Below are 22,500 nucleotides of genomic sequence, written 5' to 3'. Positions count from 1 at the left end.
TGACATCTCGCTTTGTAATTTAACAATCTTACACCATGTGCTGGTCATCTTGGCATCTTCCGTCATATGTTGGTACCCTTCGTTTCACAAGGCATATGTTAGTACCCTTGGCTTCACACGTCTTATGACAGTACCCTTCGTCTCACGTCGTACATGGGTGCCCTGAGTATCTTACTTCATGCGTGAATAACCTTTGCTTCACATGTCATATGCTCATTACCTTTGTCATCTCTCATCGCGAGATTTTCGTCCTCTTGGTTTCACACGTGACAGGTCCCTCGGCTTCACACTGCATATGTTGGCAATCTTGGCATTTACGTTCTATATTGGGAGCCTTGATTCCACACGTCATTTGTTAGTATCGTTCGCTTCGCATGCTGCATGATGTTAACCATGGTTTGACACTTGTGCATAATCATGTTTTCTGACGAATTTTTGAGAACGGCGTCTTTGCAGTTGTTAACATCTTACAGGATATATTCAGGAAATTTATCAGTTTTACCATAAATCGGAGTGAATGAAACGTTAGACTGTAGCCCTTAATATCTATCTATTAATGGTGTGAAACCGGTAATGTGATTAGAGAGATTTTTTTAAAAGAAATTTGGAAGTGATGACTTTACCCCCTCCCCCTTTTAAAAAGAAGATTGTTTGATGGTTGAGGAAACGCCCAGAATTAAGAGAAGCGATTCTGGCTTCATATGGAAAAGTGTCCTTGTTACGGAGGGGGTGGGTCTCCTCTTTGTTCTGTCCGACCTTCAGCAAGACCGTTGTGGTTACCATACCTGGCCTCGATTGCGTTTTGTTTACCTGGCTGCGCATGGGATTAGATTGGTCAAGGATGTATGAACCATGTTTGTTTCCAAACAAGGCCATGAATGACTGCAATCTCCACACGAGACCTTGATGTAAAAACATTAACATCTCTTTCTTTTTTAGTGATAGATATTCTAGTTATCATTTGGCTGTGACTTTAATGTGTGTTGGTGATATGTGTTATTGACTGGTATTGTTTAGACTTAGGTAAATATACTTTAGTTGATCAGAAAAGGTAGGTCTCAGAAATTGAACGCAGTGTCTACACTCCTTGTCATCCTGTACTGGTTTTGCTTGACCTTTTGCATTGTGGCTTATGGCTAGTATTAAAAGTGATATAAAAACTTTCAAGGTATGTTTTGACCCTGAATACGAATAGAAAATCTTGTCTGTAATGCAGTGACAAGCGTAGGAAACCACCCTTTTAAAGATTCTGTCTAAATTCCTTTATATGTATGCTTGCATATATATATATATATATATATATATATATATATATATATATATATATATATATATATATATATATATATGTATATACGTATATATGTATACGTATATATATATATATATATATATATATATATATATATATATATATATGTATATATGTATATATGTATACGAGATTTTTTTAGCATCACAAGCTATTATTGGCGCAAGACTCAGATCTTTTGTTCTTCTATTCTTGGCATATTGTCCCAAATGTGGATGTCAGCAGTTTTTTTTTTTTTTTTTTACAAAATTCCTCGACGATAAGATTTTCCTTATTTCAAACTTGTTGATTATAATTTAGGCTATCGAAAAAGATTTCGTGACTGACCAGGTTTGTAAACCTAATTTTAATGTCTTTGGCAGAAAAAGATTATGTACATATAATATATATATATACAGTGTATATATATATATATATATATATATATATATATATATATATATATATATATATATATATATATATATATATATCATTTGTATGTAATTACTTTTTCTGCAAAAGACGTATTAAAATTAGGTTTACGGAACCTGGTCAATCACGAAATCTTTTTCGATAGCCTAAATTATAATCAACAAGTTTGAAATAAGGAAAATCTTATCGTCGAGGAATTTTGTAAAAGAAAAAAAAATTGCTGACATCCACATTTGGGACAATGTGCCAAGAATAGAAGAACAAAAGATCTGAGTCTTGCGCCAATAATAGCTTGTGATGCCAAAAGAATGTTGTAAATACATATATTTTCAAAAATATATATCTTTGTAGACAGTAAGGAACTGTGGTACAGCCTGTCTTTTACGTAACTCGAAGATATCGTGAAATGTTCTGTAGATGAAGGTAAGACGCAGTAGATTTCCAGTGCCAGGTCATCAGACCATTCGTGCATGAATCAAGCCAAGACGCAATAGACAGACAGCCTTTCTTTCGTTCACTAAAAGGGGTAATGTTTCTGTTCTGAAGGAAATTGTTTGAAATATGTAATACGTGAATATACGATACGTACTTAACAGGGAGACAATGACCTTCGTTTCGTGCTCTAAACAAGTGTTGTCTCGATTTCATCATGTACTCTATTTTAGAACCTCTTGTTCATTGTGTGTCGATGTTATCTTTTCCTGCGCCCACCGAGAAACCTTTTGAACGAGCCTTGAGGGTCTATCTGTCAAGGGGGTGAATAGGAAGGAGAGAGAGAGAGAGAGAGAGAGAGAGAGAGAGAGAGAGAGAGAGAGAGAGATCCGCTGCTTCAGAGAATCTTAACGAACTCCGGTCCTCTAATGCGAAGTCCTTGAGCCATTTTTTTTCTCCAGGAAGCGAGTTTGATTTATTTTTGTTTTAATTTGTGTGTTGTGAGGTTCCTTATTTGGTTTCTGTCTGTGCCTTTCCAGTAGGGTTGAACTTTTTTTTGTAAGGGTCAAGTTTTCAAATTAAGGTCTGAAAAGAATCTTATACTGGTATACCGTAGGGTTCAGTCTTCAAAAGGGTTGTTATCAGGTTATTACAGACGTAATTTTCTCACTCTTAGATTTATTAAATTGAAAATGATTGTGGTAGATCATTCCTTTCTGAAGTTTTGCCGATACAGAAAAGCGCTATACATTATATTGTGAATTGGTTGTCTACCTATGCCTGTCTCAATTGAAAATTTTACTATTTTTCTCTAGTTACCTGGTTTTAGGTCGAGTAAAGAAACTTAATCATCGGGATAACATTGTCTTCATATCTCTCACAGTTTTACGAATACAGTAACTTCATTTCTTCTAGAAGCCAGTGTAGGAGACTTCGTCATATGGTCATCTACATCGTTGTTACTGTCGGCAATGTTACTGATATTGTTTTGTTAATGATATGTGATTACGACTCCTGTGGTAATGTGGCTTTGTTGCTGCGCAAACGTATTCACTGACACGTGGTTGGTTGAGTCACCCTCGTGTGTTATTGTTGCGGTTGAGGACATTCGCCAGATGGGTACCATTTGGTGACAGTTTGCCACCCAGAAAAATGATTTTTATGTCGGTATTAGACATTGCCAGAAGGGTAGAATTGACTTTTGCGTTGATGTGTTTTTAAGGTTTTCTGAAAAAGTGTTATAAGTTGCTTTTCCATTTTTCTATGATACAAATATTTTGGTTTTGCATTGGTTAGTCGTAATTTATGGCAGTAAACGCCCCCATTGACTTTTTATAAGCTTATCCACATTCCTTTGTTAAGAACTACAGTTCCGGGGGTCAAAAAGTAAGTCGCAGTTTCTGAAACCCCACCACTCGCATAACAGCTGTTTTGGAGCCCTCCCTCCCACGTTTGGCAACCCGTGTGGCAAACACCTGTGAGCAACAACACCTGTGAAAGCGCCAGTTCTTCCTAACGGCTGGGCGGTGTTAGAGCCAGCACATCAGATTTCACGTCGGTAGTGCCAAGACCTCGCACCGTGAACTCGTTTCTTTCCAGCGAATTTCGTTTTCATTATTCCAGTGCTGGTATTGGTTGCCCTTCGCTGCCTCCCCTTCTCAAGAGTGCCCCTATAACTCGTCTGGGGATTTAAACTTCGCGGCGGTTCTCCTTCTTTTGTGCCAAAAGAAGAGCGGAAAGAGCCCCCTCCCCCTCAACCCCCGTTCTCTTAGAAGCCCCAGAAAAGTAGAAATAGGTCTGGAAGTTTTCTCGTAAAGCGAGGATCTTCCAGTTACATATTTATCCCTATTAGGAAATTGTCCACGAATAATCTAGACACTCGCTTTGCTTCGGAAAGGACTAAAGACATCAATCAGTTAAGACCAAATTTTTGTATAGCGAGTAAACAAAGCGCTTGCGTTTTATTTTGTTCTTGAGTCGGGCTAGTGATAAAATAGTCGACAATCTCAGGAGAAAGTCGCCGAAGAATAATCTCCCCGCAGAAATTGCAGCGTAAGATTATAGACCCAAACTTCCACCTGCCGCTGACATATCCCTTCTGGAATCCAGGGCCCCTCAGTGAGGGTAACCGTAAAAAGGAGAAAAATATATTGTGTTTCTCTCTCGTTGCACATCCCTTAGCTGTTTCGCTCCAATTCACGGCACCCCAGTGCCTGAGAGGTCTTTTGGTTGGAAATTTCTTTTGGGGGGAGATTATTCCTGAAGAACGCACATTCCCATTCATCTGCCGGAAAGCTATTTCTCGGAGGTTTCTTGGCTTCGCTAATGCCCTTGTCAAACGACACCACCACACGCTAAACCCACCCCTCCCCCTCCCCCTCCCCGAAAAAAAGGCTTGAAAAGGTTAAGTAGCCAAGACCCACTTAGGGATAACGGGAAGAAGGAGGAGCCTAAGAAGAGAATTTAAAGAATATATCCGCGTTCATTTGCCTAGAATACAGCTTTGCCTATTCATTGTAACGATTAGGAAGGGAAGGCTTGGCTCATTGTGTTTTGAGAGCTAGATTTGAAGAGAGCGAGCGTGTAACATTAAAAAAACAGATCGTATTCTCTCTCTGAGAGCAGTCCAGCTTTAAGGAAGAGGAATAGGACCAACAGTATCCCTTCCGAAATAGGGGAGGCATACGTTGCTGTCGAGGTTACTCCCTTTGAAGCTAGATATATATACATTTTTTCTTCTCTTAGAAGAAATCATATATATACATTTTTTGTTCTCTTAGAAGAAAGCATTGTTTTTCTTGGAAAGCCTCTCCTCTCTTTTTCTCTGTCTCTTCCTAGAAATCCATAACAGTATTTTTAAAAGAAAATAATTTTTCCGTAGGTTATTTACCTTCCAAATAACACCCTAAGTGTGTCTGAATAAAGAACTCTTTCCTGAAAACACAAGAGAACGCCAGATTATTTACCTCGATCAGAGGAAGTAAACACAACCCCGCCCATATTCAGCACAAAGGAAGAGCTGTCACTATTCGCGTTTTAAACAGACTTTGAACGAGGCAAGAACAGAAAAGAGTCGAAGGAAAGATGGGCACCTTAGTCGAATTGCAGAGATCCTTGACTTCCAACTCACCCGATGCCCCGTTGGGTAATCAAGACCCGAGCCAGGGTCTCGAAGAAGGGCAGAATATTGTACCCCCGTCCTTCCATCAGCTGGCGGAAGATTGGAATCACTATTTCGTTGAAGTGGGCGACTGGCTAGTCAGGGAGAGAGAGAGAGAGAGAGAGAGAGAGAGAGAGAGAGAGAGAGAGAGAGAGAGAGAGTGTATAATCGTAGTAAGATATACCTGTATTATCCGACATTTAAGTACAACTTGACTCATACAATCTCTCTCTCTCTCTCTCTCTCTCTCTCTCTCTCTCTCTCTCTCTCTCTCTCTCTCAGAGTGTTAAAGGTAATATCCTCATCGACTCATGCAGGTGGGGCATTGGGTTACTGTCTCCCCTCTTGTGAATGGCGGTGAGGGTTATGAACGATGGAATATCAGAGGGATGGACAAATAAGGCATTGTGCCCCCGCAGATTGTTTCCTGGTTTTTTTTCATTTTTAGGATTTTCGATGAAAGCCCCGGAGTATCGGGCCAGAGTTAATAGCCTAGTAGTAAAGTATCATATGCTAACCTCTGCATTAGAATGTAATATTTAACAGTGACAATATATATATATATATATATATATATATATATGTATATGTATGTATTATATGTATATATATACTCTATATATATGTATGTATATATACTGTGTATTAATATATATATATATATATATATATATATATATATATATATATATATATATATATATATATATATATATATATATGTGTGTGTGTGTGTGTGTGTGTGTGTGTGTGTGTACAGTAAATTATGCTATTGATGGTAGAAGTAAATATAATGGATGATGATAGTTTGGGGCCATAGATGAGTCATAAATCAGATGAAGTAAGAAAGGGAGCAAGGTGCGTGCAAAAGGTTGGGAAGAGGATTGGAGTGTCTAGGGACCCCAAGGTGAAGATTAATGATGGGAATTTTGAACCATCCATCCTCTATGGAAGCCGAGTGTGGGCAATGAATGTGAATGGAAGAAGAAAAAAAAAAAGGAAGTTGAGATGGGTTGTCTGCATGGTATATGTGCCGTAATAAGAGTTTATAGGGAGAGAAATGTGGCGAAAATGAAGATTGAAGGAGTTAAGTAATGCATGTGACGGTGGTTGCCATGTTGTTTTTCTCCCTAGAGCCACACCTTGTTTGAGGAAACAGCTTACTGCCGAAAGAGTGTAAATTGATGAGTTTCACTATATACAGAACCACAAGGGACCGACAAAATGCAAGGTTTGTTCCTGACCAGTTTCGCCCATTCAGACATCTTCAGACGACTAGTACAAAACACATACACAAGAGAGATAAACAGACAAGCAGGCACAGACAGGTAGATAGAGGGAGTTAGATGAGCAGACAAATACTGACAGAATGAGAGTGAGATGGACACTTCCTTCAACACTCCATTTTGCCCACTAGCACTCTCATACATTCACACACACACACACACACACATACAGTGTTGCGGTAAAAGGAGAATCGTTTTCTGTAACGAATATGAAAATTTAAAATATGAATTCTTGCGATAACACTGAATTTTATCACAAGACAGAGGAACATTCCGTTGTGCGGATATGCAGTAACTGTGGAGGAATGAGTAAAGGCCTAATATATCCTGTCTTCATTGTCTAGATAAGGTTGTCCATGTCATCGTTATAACTGTGGAGATAATTACGAAAAACTGCTACTGAAGGCGTCCCAACTATACTGCAGCGTAATAATAATAATAATAATAATAATAATAATAATAATAATAATAATAATAATAATACAGGCTGGCCGAGAGCTGCCTCATTAAGATGCTGTGGGCTATCTTGAACATTCTCCGGGTTCCTTTTCAGGAGAAATGAGCATCTTTAAAGTTAAGATTCCCTCCAAGATATGATCTAGCTGCCGAGAGACTTGGGGCCGTGGGGTTGGGGGTTGGTGGAGTTGGGGAGCGTTACCTATACAGTTATTTGTTCCTCCTCGCTCTTTAACTAACAATTCCGGTTGGGCTCTCTCTCTCTCTCTCTCTCTCTCTCTCTCTCTCTCTCTCTCTCTCTCTCTCTCTCTCTCTCTCTCTCATATATGTTTATATATATAAATTTATATTTTTTTATATATATATATATATATATATATATATATATATATATATATATATATATATATATATATATATATATATATATATATATATATATATATATGTGTGTGTGTGTGTGTGTGTGTATGTACTATACATACATACATACACGTAATTATAATAACCATAATGCCCTCTTAGCTTCTTCATCTCTTCACACTTTTCGGATGCGGGTTCGAATCCTGCTGCGGACGTCAGATTTGCCTCTTATTCTTCCATTTGGAACTTAGGTTTTGTAGTGACAAGCGTATCCAAAAAGTGTGAAGAGGGCATTGTGGTTATCCTAATGTACTGTATAATATATATATATATATATATATATATATATATATATATATATATATATATATATATATATATATATCTAAAAGTGGTTTTATTAACTCTGTTCCAAATTCGCCCGTTTTCCTGTGCTCAAACAGAAACAGTTTCGCCAATTATTTACCCAATTAGAATGAAATCCTTTAATGGGAATTGTAATAGTGAATCATTAATTTCGAATTTAGACTTGTTTCCAGTGTTCATTATCTAAATGAGTTACCGTTTTAGGAGAGATCATAGTCACCCATAAAGTTTTTTTTTTTTTTTTTTTTTTTTTAGGGACTGATCAGCAGGCAATAGTAAATGAACTGGCTTTTAAAGTTTGACTTACCGAATAATGTTTCCCGTTAACCCAAAAAGGTTAATGCGCAGTTGAAAATACTCCTTTGTTTTCTGTGAGTCAGTGACACCTGTTCGCTTGACGCTCTTGGTAACTGGAACCCGTCACACCTGTTCCCGTCACCTGTTCGTGCATCAGACACACATGTTGATGAGCTAAGGAAATTTTCACTTTCTTACGTATCAAGAGAGCTTTTACTGTGATTATGTTTTACTTTGAGCTTCGGAATTTTCTGAACCTCTTTGAAAAGCGTAGTTTCATGTTGGGTGCCGTGGTGTATGCCCCTTACAGTCGCAGTGCTGATTGTATGAGTCTTAACCGCTATGTTGATTCGTTTCTTCATGCATTTAAGGATTCACTGTTATTTTTTCTGCTTGGCTGTGGAAATTTAAAGCTAAGCCAATTCTGATTTGTTAAAACCTTTTGAAGGAAACCGCTAGGCGTTTCAGTTAATGTTGCCATTATTAAATTCAAATTAATAAAATAAAAATTGGTCTTATTTTTCCCATTTTCTATTTGTCCGTTTATTTTTCCCATTTTCTAGTTTTCCGTTTTTTCCCATTTTCTTTTTTCCTTATGTAGGTCTATAAATAGACTTCCACAAGAACTTATTGCTTTTTCTCGTCGGATTTTATATTGGGATATTAAACTTTGCTAGTTACAGTTTTCTATTTGGGGTTTGTGAATACTTTCGAGCTTCCTCAGTACATATTTGTATTGAATAGGTTCACATTTTATTAATTTGAAAATACATCTCATATATTCAAATAACAAGTGCTTATTTACTCGGAATTCAAGGAGTTGTACAAAGCTGTGGTTATTTTGAGAGTGAGAGGTGCATTCGGCTTTGAGTATGAATCTTTCGGGTACCCGAGAGGCTTTGAATTTCAGCTTTTCCAATTTTGGATTTGGCTTAAAGTTTTCTCTAAAGACTCGGGAGAAGAGTTGCGGAAGGGGTACTTCTTTTGGATTTTGGAGATCGCAGGGTTTTCCTTTTTCAATCGACTTTTTGTATTTTTGTCGCATTTGTGTAGATTCTTGTCTCACAAGGAAATATAACATCAAGTGTAAGGTCGGATTTAATTCAGTTTTAGAACGAGGTTTGATACCCATTTTTACAGATAAAATGTTCATTGACATTTAAGTGTAAAAGAGCATCGCCGTCTATGATTAAATGTCAAAGTATAATGTTTTGTCTCGGCACAAAGTAATTGTTTACGAGATTTGTCAAGGGAAATATTGTTGCATGTGATATGAGAGGATTTATGTCCCAAGTAGATTGAGAGTTGGATTTGAATAAGGATAAATGCTATTATTCGCCATTTTATGAATGTCCTTTGTTTTTGGCATTGATGAAGATTTATTTAATCACACTCTTTCCTCCGGATTGCCGATTTTCTGCGCATGTTCGAAAGCTGAATTGCGCGATTGAGAACGTGATTGCTTGCTTGCGTTTTCTCTTCGCCCTCTTAATGGGAAACCTCAAGCAAATATTTAAGGGAGTAAATAAGCGTCAAGAACTCATTTTGCCTTCACTTTGTATATTTGTATATTTGTCTCTCCCTTCGTCTGGTGGTTATAGATTGCATTGTGACACCGCTCAGTTTCTCCCATTCTGTTTCAGTGGAAGTCTAATCATCGAAGGACACTTGTATATTTTCTGTTTCGCGTGATTTCTTTTCTCCATTTCCACTATGTCAGGGGCATATTTTACGCTGTGTTGGACTGACGTTTTAGGTTACGGTCATGATGATTTTCTCTCACGTATCTTGGCATACAGTTTTGAAGGAATCCTTTAAATTATTGTAACTTTCGTCAGGGTGTAACTTGCAAAGGTATATGTAGGCTATACACACTATATATATGTGTGTGTGTGTAGATACATATATAATTTATATATTGTATATTTTATATATATATATATATATATATATATATATATATATATATTTATATATGTATATGAAACATGTAGATTATTAATGTGTATATATATATATATATATATATATATATATATATATATATATATATATATACTATATATATATATATATATATATATATATATATATATATATATATATATATATATATATATATATATATATATATATATATATATATATATATATGAAACATGTAGATTGTTATTGTTTAGTAGAGAAACCACGATAATCAATTTCCTTCTCTGGGATTATTAATGTATCAGCGTATCTGTTAAAGGGGCCTTCTTTGTGTTCACTTTCATTCATCTGAACGTCATGTCCACTGTTTAATTTTGCATTTCTTCCATTTCTCATGCAGTGTTTCATTTCTTTCAATTGTACACCCTTCCGGTGTGTGTGTGTGTGGTTGCTCATTTTCTTTTATTTCTCCGCTGTGTACACTTTCAGGGAGAGGGTCTGAAGTGGCACATTAACTGGAAGCCTTATTTGCTTCCCTGGAAGACCCAGAGAGAGAGAGAGAGAGAGAGAGAGAGAGAGAGAGAGAGAGAGAGAGAGAGAGAGAGAGAGAGAGAGAGAGAGAGAATAGGGGGTGTTGTTGTTCTATTGTTCCAAAGTCTTATTATACCTCATTTTCTTCCCTTGGCACACCCCTGCTGTATTTTCCGCTTTGTTTTTCTGCTGTACTCTCTGCTTTATTTTTCTCATGTATTCTCTTTTTATTAGGATTTTTATCCGTGTTTATTCGTCGTCACCTTAGGATGTCCTTACTAGTTCTCATCACCCAACGGAGAACCTTATTTAGTACTAAGCATCCATCATAGAACATTAGCGAATTCCAGTTACCCATCTCAGGATCGTGGGTAGCTTCTCGCTCTTCCATAGAAGGACACTGTACTTTTTTACCACTGGCCAGAGGACTTCATATAGTTTCTCATCGTTCCAAATATAACCTCTTGCTTAGTTTATCAGTTTCTGAACACCCGTCTGAAGGGAACTGAGAAGCTTCTTGGTTTCATCTTTCAAATGGAATTTCAGATGGAATTTCTCACCATCCTAAAGTAGGTTTTCATAAATCTTTGTCTAAACTGATGTAGGACCGAAGGCAGTCTTTGTCCAACGTTTAGAGGACCTAATGTAGCATTTCACTTATTTTTTAGTACTAATGTAGTCTTAACCTGCCTTTGCATGACTAATGTAGCGTTTTTCATGGCTTTTGAGGTGTAAGGTAGTCGGTGCTACTTTGGCCTGTTATCTACGCGTCACCTGGTCCGAGGGGCTAGTACTAAACATGGTGGAAGCTCCTTGGGACGCTGTGTTTAGTGCTATCCCCTCGGGGATCAAAGTATTATATACACCCATTTCTGTATTGTGTGGTTGACAAATTACATTAATAAACGATGTCTGTGTGCGGCCGTCTACTTTACATTTACCATACGGTGCTTAGTACTAGCACTTTACCATACGGTGTTTGGTCCCGTTGCTAAGTAACCAATTGGTTCTTAGCCACGTTAAATAAGTCTAATCCTTCGGGCCGCCCTAGGAGAGCTGTTAATCAGCTCAGTGGTTTGGTAAAACTAAGGTATACTTAACTTAGCACTAGCACTTTACCATACGGTGTTTAGTACTAGCATTTTACCATATGGTGTTTAGTACTAGCACTTTACCATACGGTGTTTAGCACTAGCACTTTACCGTACGGTGTTTAGTACTAGCATTTTACCATATGGTGTTTAGTACTAACACTTTACCATATGGTGTTTAGTACTAGCACTTTACCATACTGTGTTTAGTACTAGCACTTTACCATACTGTGTTTAGTACTAGCACTTTACCATACGGCGTTTAGTAGTAGCACGCTGGAGGTGACGCGCAGATAGCAAGCGAAAGCAGCACCGCGTAGTTTGTCACCCGCCGTTGCCGGAGCTGATGAAATCTTCTTCAGAACTTGTAGAATCCCATATAATTCCTCCGTCCTTTTGTAGGACCTTATACATTATATTACCATCACTGCGCTTAGTAATTCCTCGCGATCACATCGCAGCCCCCTTCAGCCTCGGCGACGTGCATTGACTTCTAATCATTGACTTGGAACTATGGGCGACTGGGGCCGCGTTCTCACACAAAGTTGGCCCTGGTGATGGATTACCCTTTGTTAATCTGCCCCTTCACCGAGTAATGCCTTTTGGATTACGTGGATTTGTGACACACACAGAGAGAGAGAGAGAGAGAGAGAGAGAGAGAGAGAGAGAGAGAGAGAGAGAGAGAGAGAGATCCCCTGTCTGTAAATTTCACGTTGCATATTGGAACACTGGGTTCAAATATGTAGGATACGTTAAAAAAAAAGTAATTTTAGGTTTAATTTTACCTTTCGGTTTGAGAATACAACATGTTTTCGATTTCTAAGTTTTAATGTGGAAGTTTTAAAAGTTAACAATTGATAGCTAAGTATGTGTGCTATCTGTTTTAATAATTGCTCTAGATTTAGCATTCTTGTATTAGTTTTAAAGCTACATTTATGTTTTATCAGTTATTGTACATGTGATTAAAGCGGCCCCACCATTCTAAGTGTTAAAATATTTATTGTATAATCTGAACGTATAACTATTCCCCCCCCCCACATTTCTTTAGTAATGCCATTGTGTATTTTTGGTGTTATATTTATGTTGTGTTTTATGCTCGGGAAACGCTTTATTTTGGCGCATCCTTCTAGAGCTTTTACCAAGTTAATCTTTTCCATATTCAAAGCTGTGATTCCATCTTCTAACGTGTAGCAGTCCTTTTGCTGTTTCACACCTTTCGTGCCAGTTTTGTTTATTCTATTTTTAACCTTTTGCCCTTTTTTTCAACTTCACCCTCACCTTTAATCTTTATTTTGACTTCTATTTTAGTTTTCTTTGGTCTTTGGCGGCTGTTTCGTTTTTCAGTTTTTTTATCTGTCATCCCCATGCTTTTACCAGTGTCGCCACCGTCCATATTTCTGACTGTATGAATAGTGTATTTCTCATGTCAGATTGGTATGTCCAGTATCGGTTGAACGTATTTCTCCATTTCAGTTGAATTTATTTTCCACCCGAGATGCAAGCGTTTCCAGGATGAGTGATTGCGTATGAATGTCTTTCTCGTGTCAGAAAATTAGATGAATGGATTTTTAAGCTCAGGCGTGGTTGAATGTTTCTCCAAGGCGAGTTGAGTGTATTTCTAAGCTCAGGTGAAAGCATTTCCCTTGTCAGGTAAATACATTCATGATTAGATGAATGCAAGTTTATCTAATCAGATAAATGTATTAAGAATCTACGGCAAATGTATTTCATCCAGAGTAATATAGTTCCCACCTTAGGTTAATACATTTCTCAATATATTTCTCGATTCAGGTAAATATCTCCATCTTAGGTGAATAAATTTCCCAACCTCAGTTTAATTTATTGTCCACCTAAGAAGGATGCATTTATGGATTCTGTTTAATGTATTTCCAAATTCAGTACCTCTCATTTCAAGTTAGTAAATTTCATACTTAGTGTTGATGGTATCTGAGAAAAAAAAATATGATTCGCTTGGACCGTATAAAAAGCAGCTTCTGCTATTCCAGGAAACCACTTGTCCCTCACGACAAACTCACGATAATGCCAACAGGGATTTCGTGAGAAGACCTTAGGCTTCTTGGAAAGCTGCGTTGGATTTGTTCGTGCATTTTCGTGCCTTTTTACCGTCGTCACTTGAGACCACGGCAAACAATAGAATAAAATTAGGTTTTAGGTAATTTGGGCGTTGAATGGTTAGTGCCCTTTAACATTGTAATATATATATATATATATATATATATATATATATATATATATATATATATATATATATATATATATATATATATACATATATATACAGTATATATATATATATATATATATATATATATATATATATATATATATATATATACTGTATATATATGTATATATATATATATATTGTATGTGTGTGTGATTGTTCTCTAGTAATCTCCAAAGAACTGTAAATCCTGAGCTGTTAAGACTATTGTGAAAATTAGCAGCCTTTACCATGTTGAAGAAATCACTAATCCTCTGATTGGGCTGTTCATTGTATTTTGGAACCCTCTTCCTGCTTATTTTTTTTCCCTGACAGTATTTTTGTTGTGGCTTTTAATGTTTTAGTTTACGTTAGCTGCCAAGATTGCTGTTGTGGCCAACCTGATATTAACTCTACCAGGGATGAGACTTCCAGGAGTTATGTGTTGATAATTCCAGGAGTTATATGTTAATAAACCACAAGTAATTTCCATCTTGATATATACTGTTTGATTGACCTGAAAGTAACGTCAAATAGCCCTGTGTCAATCAGTCTAAAAGTAGTCTAAAGTTTTTTGTCACTGTAAGAGTAATTTAGCAAGATATTTGTGTTAATCCGAAATGAACCCCCAAGAATATTTTGTTGATAGGAAAATAGCGCCCAAGATTTTTTTTATAAGTGTACTTGGAAGATTTTGGGGCTGATTAACCTAAAGGTAGCTGTAAAATCATTTTTTACGTGCTTATCAATGTGAAAATAACCTCCAAATATACATTTTCTGGAAGCTCGCCCTAATTCAATGCGTGCGTTCTGACGGGCTGTTGACATCCTCGCTTATTGGTGTTCATTAAGGTCACAACAAGATGCGATGAGGGTTGTACTGATCTGAGGGACACAAACAGACTGATGGTGAACTTGAAATTTCTGGTATTTCCTTTCTTACGGAAAATATTTTCAATCAGAAGTATCCTCTTCAGTGAAGGAAATTTCTCTCCATTTGAAGATGAAGTGGATTTTAAATTGTGAAAAGCCTTACTGGATTTTTTTCCCCATATTCTTGCACGAGTGGATCTTGCGTTCGTTTAAGCGTTTCAACATTAGGAAGCCGTTTTCCAGTATGATAGCTTCCTTTTTTTTTGACGTTTTCCAACCGGACGGATATATATATATATATGAAAATGGCTTTCAAATGTTATGTTGAAACGCATAAACGAACGCAAGATCTACTCGTGCAATAATATGGGGAAAAAATCCAATAAGGCTTTTCACAATTTAAAATCATATATATATATATATATATATATATATATATATATATATATATATATATATATATATATATATATATATATATATATATATATATATATATATATATATACATACATTTTTTTATTTGGAATGTTTCAACACTTGGATATTTTTGTCCAGTTCGGAGGTTTTTCTTTTTCTTTTCAGTTTGACCTCGATAGAGGAAGTGGACCGACGGCTGGCAAGCATTCTGCATTGGGCATTCAGGGAATGGAAACTCACGTGGCTATACCTTCGCTCGGATACTTTCACTTTTGTTGTCAAGGGTTGATACATATAAAAATATTTGTCCCGGAGTTGGTGGGAACTAAGAAATCTCTCTGATCTTTAACAATTTTCGTCGTATATAAATTTTTGTGGAATAATTTCATGAGACATTTTTGCGTTTGCCTTAAGATTGCTTCGGCGTAATAATAATAATAATAATAATAATAATAATAATAATAATAATAATAATAATAATAACAATAATGAATGTAGTGCTTTCTTTAACATCACTAACAGTATTCTTGTGCTGAAATAATGTATAGAGTACATTCGAACATGTTTTTCTATACTGCTGAAATCTCATCAAAGCCATTCTGTATCAAGTAGGATAAGTGTAATATATATTATACTTGTTTCTTCACTTACTTTCTCTCTTGGCTCTCGCACCTCTTCGTTCCTCAGTATGGTTGTTGCCGTTTGATAAAGTCAGCCAGATCTTTCAGTTTTCGGTGACGTCTGGTTTTTCATACAAGGGCGTTGACCCTACTCTCAGCCTTCCTCTTTAATCCTGGCCTGCAACCGGCATGAAGGTAGAAACTTCTTTTTTTTTGTGATCTCATAACTTTCAGTACTGTCATAAGGGAGATTTGAGTACTTCTGTATCGGCCGCAGGCAGAGTTGAATGTAAATGTCGAACATTTAGTTCGTGAAACTTTTTTTTTTCTAGCTTACAAAACGCTTCTTAGTTTTTAGCTTACCGTTCTTTTTTTTTTTTTTACCTTTTAGTTTCCGGATGGAAAAGAGTATCCTAGCCTTTAATTCTATAAATCTGATTTCGCTGAAGTGAACGAATGCCCTCCTGCTTATCGGTGGCTTTGGTACTTTATGAAATTTAAGATCAAAGGTAGTTTATGTCTCCAAATGTTTAAGTATGGCTCCTTCTCCGGAACATTTCCTCTATATCAGATCCAGGTCCTTTCATTTTAAATATTAAGCGCCTCCAAATACAATCCGGTTTTGTTGTAGTCCTTCGTCAGTGTCCAGCTTTTAGAACCGTATTGTTTTATTGGTCTATTTGGCCCTTTCGTTAGCTGTCGAAATAAAGGGATTTATTGTCAGCCATTAAAATCAATCTGTACAAGCTGTAGTGTAATGTGTCATAACCCTAGAAGCAATAACAAAGGCACTGGCCTGCAAATAAACGCATTAAAGTCCCTGACGGTCGAAATAAAACGGGATATATGCTTACCCTATTAAAGCTATTACTCTGATTGAAATTATTTGCGCTGGGACGCAATAACGTTATGGTCTTTGGATAAACGTATTTTAGACTATTTCCGACCCTCTCTCGCCCTTCCTGCCGAGTGCTAGAGGGGTTCCTTTATAGATGAAAAGGACCCTTCAGCTACACCTCCCTTATAGAATCCTGTGTGGAATTAGCTCAACAAGGCGTCCCTCCTTTTTTTTTTTTTCTTTTTCGCTTCAAAGGGGCCCCATCCTGAAATGCCTTTGAAGGACCTTCCGATATAAATTTAGTCCGTTTATGATAAACTTATATGTTAATTATTTTTTTTTTATGTTTCATTGTTTACTAAGGCCGTTTGACGTTTTATCACTTTCAAGTGACTTCACATGACTGGAAATATCATTAGGCATTAGGAGTGAATTTTGGGTTTTAATATTACTGGAGATGAAATAGCTGTTCTTCATCGCGTGGGTGTGTCTAGTAATTATTAATAGCTTGTAAGCGGGCTCCGTGCTCGCTTTAATCAAGCGAACGATTTTTCATTTCATATTTTTTTTTCATAATTTATAGGTCACGGGCCGGTTCATTTTGTTTAGTACACAACGATTGTTGATATAACCATAGGAAACGTTGCTCTGGAAATCAGCTTTCAGATTTTTCTAGCTTTTTTTTTTATTCTTGTCTTTAGGTAACAGGTTTTTCAAATCACTCTGGCTTTGTGTCCGACAGTTGGCAATTTTTAGTCAGAATTTCGCTTTATTGTAATTGTCTCCCCGGCTACTGCTAGTTCTTTTCTACTGTAGGCTATGCAGACTGTAAGCCATACAGCCAGTGGTTTTGTCTAGGGAGAAATACTTCGAAATGCCTCGTGACATTTTTTAGACGTTTGTCGTATGAAACTACTTTTAAAGTTATTTATTTATTTTTTTAGTTTTCTTTTTTTTTTAATATATTAAGGCGTCAATAACCTAGGTGTTGTGACGTCAGTTTTAGTAGCTATAATCAATCAGTCAATCAATCAATCAATCAATCAAGCAGTCAATCAGAGCCGCTGTTTGGCGAAACAGAAAAGGATCTCCAGTTTCATTCAAATTTGTATCGGGGGATTTCGTGTCGCATATTTAAACACCGACTTGTCGTAAAATCTTATGCTTCTGAAGATGTTGCAAGTGACATGATCCTCAATAAACGAATTATATTAAAAAAAATGACCCTCTTTTTCAATAGCATCAGTTTATTTTCGGACCATTCACCGTAGCAAGAGTAGTACACATAGAAATGAATTCAGTTAATATTGACAGGTAAAGAAGAGATTCTTCAGGATTTACGTGTCTCAGAGAAATAACACTTGCGCAACGCTTCCTAGATTTCCTCCGAGAATAAATTGGACCTGTCAGAAAAGAATATGAATTACAGTGGAATACCGTGGCCGACCTGATTCTCTTAAGTTTGATACACATTTTCATATGCTCCAGTGAAATCGAGTTCAATACTGTATTTGTATTCGTTTTTTTTTCTTTTTCGTCGATTCATTCCGTTGTATTTATTCCTTTTTGCCTTCTGTTTTCTCTCGCGGGACTTCAAATTTGTTTTGGAATTTTTTCGAACTTGGGACGTATCTTTTAAGTTTGCCTTTCCCAGATAATTGCCTCGGCCCCCGACCCTTCCCCGAGGGGAAATTGAAGATCTTCTCCTCCCCTTCCCTTCCCCTTGTCCCTTCAACTCTCTTTATTCTTTTGTATGTCCCTATTTTTATGTTCTCTTTCTTCCTGCGCGTTGCCACAGATTCGAATTCCTCCGATTTTCGTATCGTTTATGGTTGGATTGTACATGCTTATAATACACGCACATTTAATTCTTAATACAAAAAATTTAAAGTTTGTGTAAGGGAAGGTTCTTTAACAATAAACTTTTTCATTATTTATTTTTTCCATACCTATCAGTCAGTAGGTCGCGGCTCACTCTTACAGCTTTTCCATCAGTGTTGAGGCGTGTAAAGAAGATTGACTGGCGATGTAAACCTTTGTAGAGTGTATACGAACATGGGATAGAGAGAGAGGCGTCGCATTTGGTAGTCTGTGGAGCTCTGTGCTAGGGATTTCGGCGACTGGTTATCGTATGGGCCCAGTTTTGTGTTTCAAGATGAATTTCGAGTTCTTGAAGTTTTTCATTTTTTGGGGTTGTGTATGTTTGCGTGTGTGCTTATTGCATTTTATATCACTTGTATATAAGTGTATATATATATATATATATATATATATATATATATATATATATATATATATATATATATATATATATATATATATATATATATATATATATATATATATATATATATATATATATATATATATATATATATATATATATATATATATATATATATATCATAAATAGTGTGTGTGTGTGGAGAGAGAGAGAGAGAGAGAGAGGAGAGAGGAGAGAGGTGGGGGGGGGTGGGAGTGGGGGTCTCTCCTAATCTTGATCCTCCAAAATCTTGTGGATTAACGTAAAGAGTTTGTGAAATCCTCTCTCTCTCTCTCTCTCTCTCTCTCTCTCTCTCTCTCTCTCTCTCTCTCTCTCTCCCCAATTGAGAAGTCTTTCTCTCTCTTAATGAGGCAAGAAACTTGATTGGATTTGAAATGAGGCCACCCAACTATCTTTGATTGTATTTGTCGTAGGAAATTGAACGTGGGTTCATTCACTTCACTTTCGTCCCTGAGTATAATTTTTTTCTTATCAGTTTGTTCATCAGTTATCGAAAAGTATTAAATTGCACCATTTTTGCCATGAACAAGGGTGATTAATTTATTTTTTTTTATTTCTGGGTATGCTAAGAACATAATTTTGGAAAGTCTGCAAACCTCGGGGAATTGAGAGAGAGAGAGAGAGAGAGAGAGAGAGAGAGAGAGAGAGAGAGAGAGAGAGAGAGAGAGAGAAAAAGTAAGTATAGCTTAGTTTTACCAGACCACTGAGCTGATTAACAGCTCTCCTAGGGCTGGCCCGAAGGATTAGACTTATTTTACGTGGCTAAGAACCAATTGGTTACTTAGCAACGGGACCTACAGCTTATTGTGGAATCCGAACCACATTATAGCGAGAAATGAAATTCTATCAGAGAGAGAGAGAGAGAGAGAGAGAGAGAGAGAGAGTATGGCAGAAAACTTGGGATTTCGATAACTTAAAATGTAAAATTATAGGGGAGTATTGGAGCCATCGTTATCGAGAGTTTAAAGCGGTAATCGATGTAGACAGCTTGATCCAGCGTGATAAATTCCTTGGAAAGTAAGTTAATAACAACTGCGTAAATGGCATGTAGGATAGTTTGAATTTTAAACTAAAAGAGAGGGGTCAGAACCAATTGTGCTGAGAAGACATAGAAGATGGGTGGAATCAGGAGGTTGGAACCATTGTGATGGATAGGTTGAAAGGTTAATTGGAGTAGAGGTTAAATGAATTGGTAATGATTATTGTAGTGGTTCGGTTGAATTGGTAAGAGTAAAGGTGAGAACCAGTGCTAAAAATGGATAGAAAGATAGATGAATATAGAAATGATTTGATCGATTTGGTTGAAACCATCTTCGTGCGTAGTTGGAAGTGAAACTTGAGGGCTAGGTCGAAAACATGTCTGCCTTGAGTTATGAACGTGAGTGATGATTTGGTCGGAAAGTTGAAGCAAAGTGATACTTGGTGGAGTTCAGAGCCGTATTGGATAGCTCGAAGATTCAAGGATGAGTTACAGGCTGTAAAAGAGTATTTGAAAAGCGAAGTAATGGCGCGGAGGCGTCTGTTAACGTTGTAACACAATGAGGCTTTGAGACCTAGCGGATTAAGAGTTAGAAATTCGAATTGGTAAGGAAAATTCTGTCATGGAACCGAGTGAAAGCAGTTGTTGCGAATAAAGAAAAGGGATAAGAAAGAATGACGATTAATAAAACTACAACGATGTATGGACTAATAAACAGTCGACGATAGATAAAAGGAAGATGTTATGTATGCTTTTTATATTTTTGTTGCGCATTCCAAAACCACAGTGATGAATAGCTTGAAAACATAACGAATGATAAAAGAACACATAAAATGACTGATAAAATGTATATTTTTGTCGTATATTATTATCATCCACATGGTGCCGCAGTTTCCTCGGTGACAGTTTGCTGTTATGATTTCATTAAAATTCATAATGAGAGCGCGATGGCCTCATACTCTGAGCCCGCGATTAAAAAGAAGAAAGGTTTTCTTGGCGAATATTATTAATAATATTAAGTGCGGTGGGATGGTCTTTCCCCGTCGCCTTTTAATTAATGGCTCTCCAGCGAGTAGGGTCCGTTTTTATCATTTGTTTATTTTTCGTTTTCCTCTCGTCGTCCGAGCCTTCTTTTCGTGATAATAGCCAACATTTTCCCTGCGAGGTCACACGTTTGTTTCCTTTTGTTGTGTCCCCATTTTTTTTTGTTTTTTTTGTTTTTGTTTCTAGACCTCTGGGATCTTGATTGTCAAGATACGTACCAACTCTTTCCCAGAGAGGTCAAGGGGTCTCTTTGTTTTACTTTTGTTCTTTCTTTATTCTTTTGTCTTCGGAGTCCACGATACTTCTATATTTACATGTATAATTTTTCGTTCATTCTCGCAACGTATTTCATTACATTATTAGGCGACTCTTCTTTACAGTCATTTCATTTGCCCAGTCTGTTGGCTGTGGAGAGCTATTGTAACCCAATGCCGCTTGCACCAGACCCATTCATGTCAGTTCTTTCGAGCTTTCAATCAGATCGTTTGGTTCTTTTATGTCCAGAGCATGTAGGCTCGGCAGATTGATGGTTGTCTTACTGTGATCTGGGTTTACTCTCTGATCTTCCTTCTACCGTGTACTCCATTGCTAGTCAAGATTTTCTATCCTCCATCATTTCTAGTTGAAGTTTTCCATACACCTTTTTCCTCATGTTAATTGTTGCCATCTTGTTTTTAGTATTTCATTGAAGATTCGTCTTTAATTTTGAGGTCCACTCCATGTTGATTTTTGACATCCAGTATCAGGGGTTGCAACTTAATTTATATATTCCTTCTGTACGGCGGTTATTTAAGCTCTTGTCGTTTTGTGTTCCGATAATATTTTTACATCCACCTACATTTTGAAGTTTATTCTCTTCCAAGTCCATATCTATTTTGCATCATCTTTTGCATACAGTGCCAGAGGATGATATTATTATTATTATTATTATTATTATTATTATTATTATTATTATTATTATTATTATTATTATTATTATTATTATTATTTTTTTTTTATTATTATTATTATTAATCGTTTACGTAGAACGAGCTAAAAGCACATTGACGCACTCACTAAGATTCCACACCATCTACATAAAAGAGGCGAAACCATTTTCCAGTTTCCTTACTGTCCACACCAGCGGGCACTGCCCGACGGGCAAACACTGTTCCCATAACCCATTCCACAATATTGACAGACCGAGTATGAGCCAGAATGATGCGATTGTCTGGTAACAGTGCTTCAGAAGCGAAAGAAAATATAAACAGCTGGAAGTGCCTGACGGGCATGCCCGCTATTGTGGACAGGCCTTTAGAGAGCGGCTGTGCTGTCATCCCTAATGTATGGCAGTCTCCCTCACTCTGTTTTGCCTTAGTAGTCTATTTACAAAGCCGCTCGTCCTGTGAACATCCAGCATCCCCCCCATTAATAGTTTCCCTTCAGCTACTGCAAAGCAGCGGCGGCACCTCTTTGATGTTAGCGCTTTTATTAGACGCCGCTGTTAAGGTGAGCAATCGGCTCCTCTCACTTCCGGCAGGTGTGATGTTGACTTTCTGAACAACCCAGAGGTGGGATGCCGGGGAACCGCCTACTTTCGCGTTG

At 36.9% G+C, this 22,500-nt stretch overlaps 1 protein-coding gene across 50 annotated transcripts in view; it reads left to right on the top strand.

The window, feature by feature from the left end:
• Positions 1 to 22,500, top strand: part of Sap47 (Synapse-associated protein 47kD) — a 343,435-nt gene that overhangs the window by 88,128 nt on the left and 232,807 nt on the right. For 3 of the 50 annotated variants that reach the window (XM_067117739.1, XM_067117734.1, XM_067117714.1), the window contains exon 1: positions 5,103 to 5,421. The exons of the other annotated variants lie outside the window; for them this stretch is intronic. In XM_067117739.1, the coding sequence (XP_066973840.1) occupies positions 5,243 to 5,421 (179 nt within the window). In that variant the 5' untranslated portion in view covers positions 5,103 to 5,242. Of the gene's footprint in view, positions 1 to 5,102; positions 5,422 to 22,500 lie in introns of those variants that run through there. 50 annotated transcript variants of the gene reach the window in all.

The sequence above is a fragment of the Macrobrachium rosenbergii genome, chromosome 15, assembly GCF_040412425.1.
Source record: "Macrobrachium rosenbergii isolate ZJJX-2024 chromosome 15, ASM4041242v1, whole genome shotgun sequence".
NCBI lineage: Eukaryota > Metazoa > Arthropoda > Malacostraca > Decapoda > Palaemonidae > Macrobrachium > Macrobrachium rosenbergii.
Note: the sequence above shows the minus strand (reverse complement) of the source record. Positions and strands in the feature narration are given on the sequence as shown.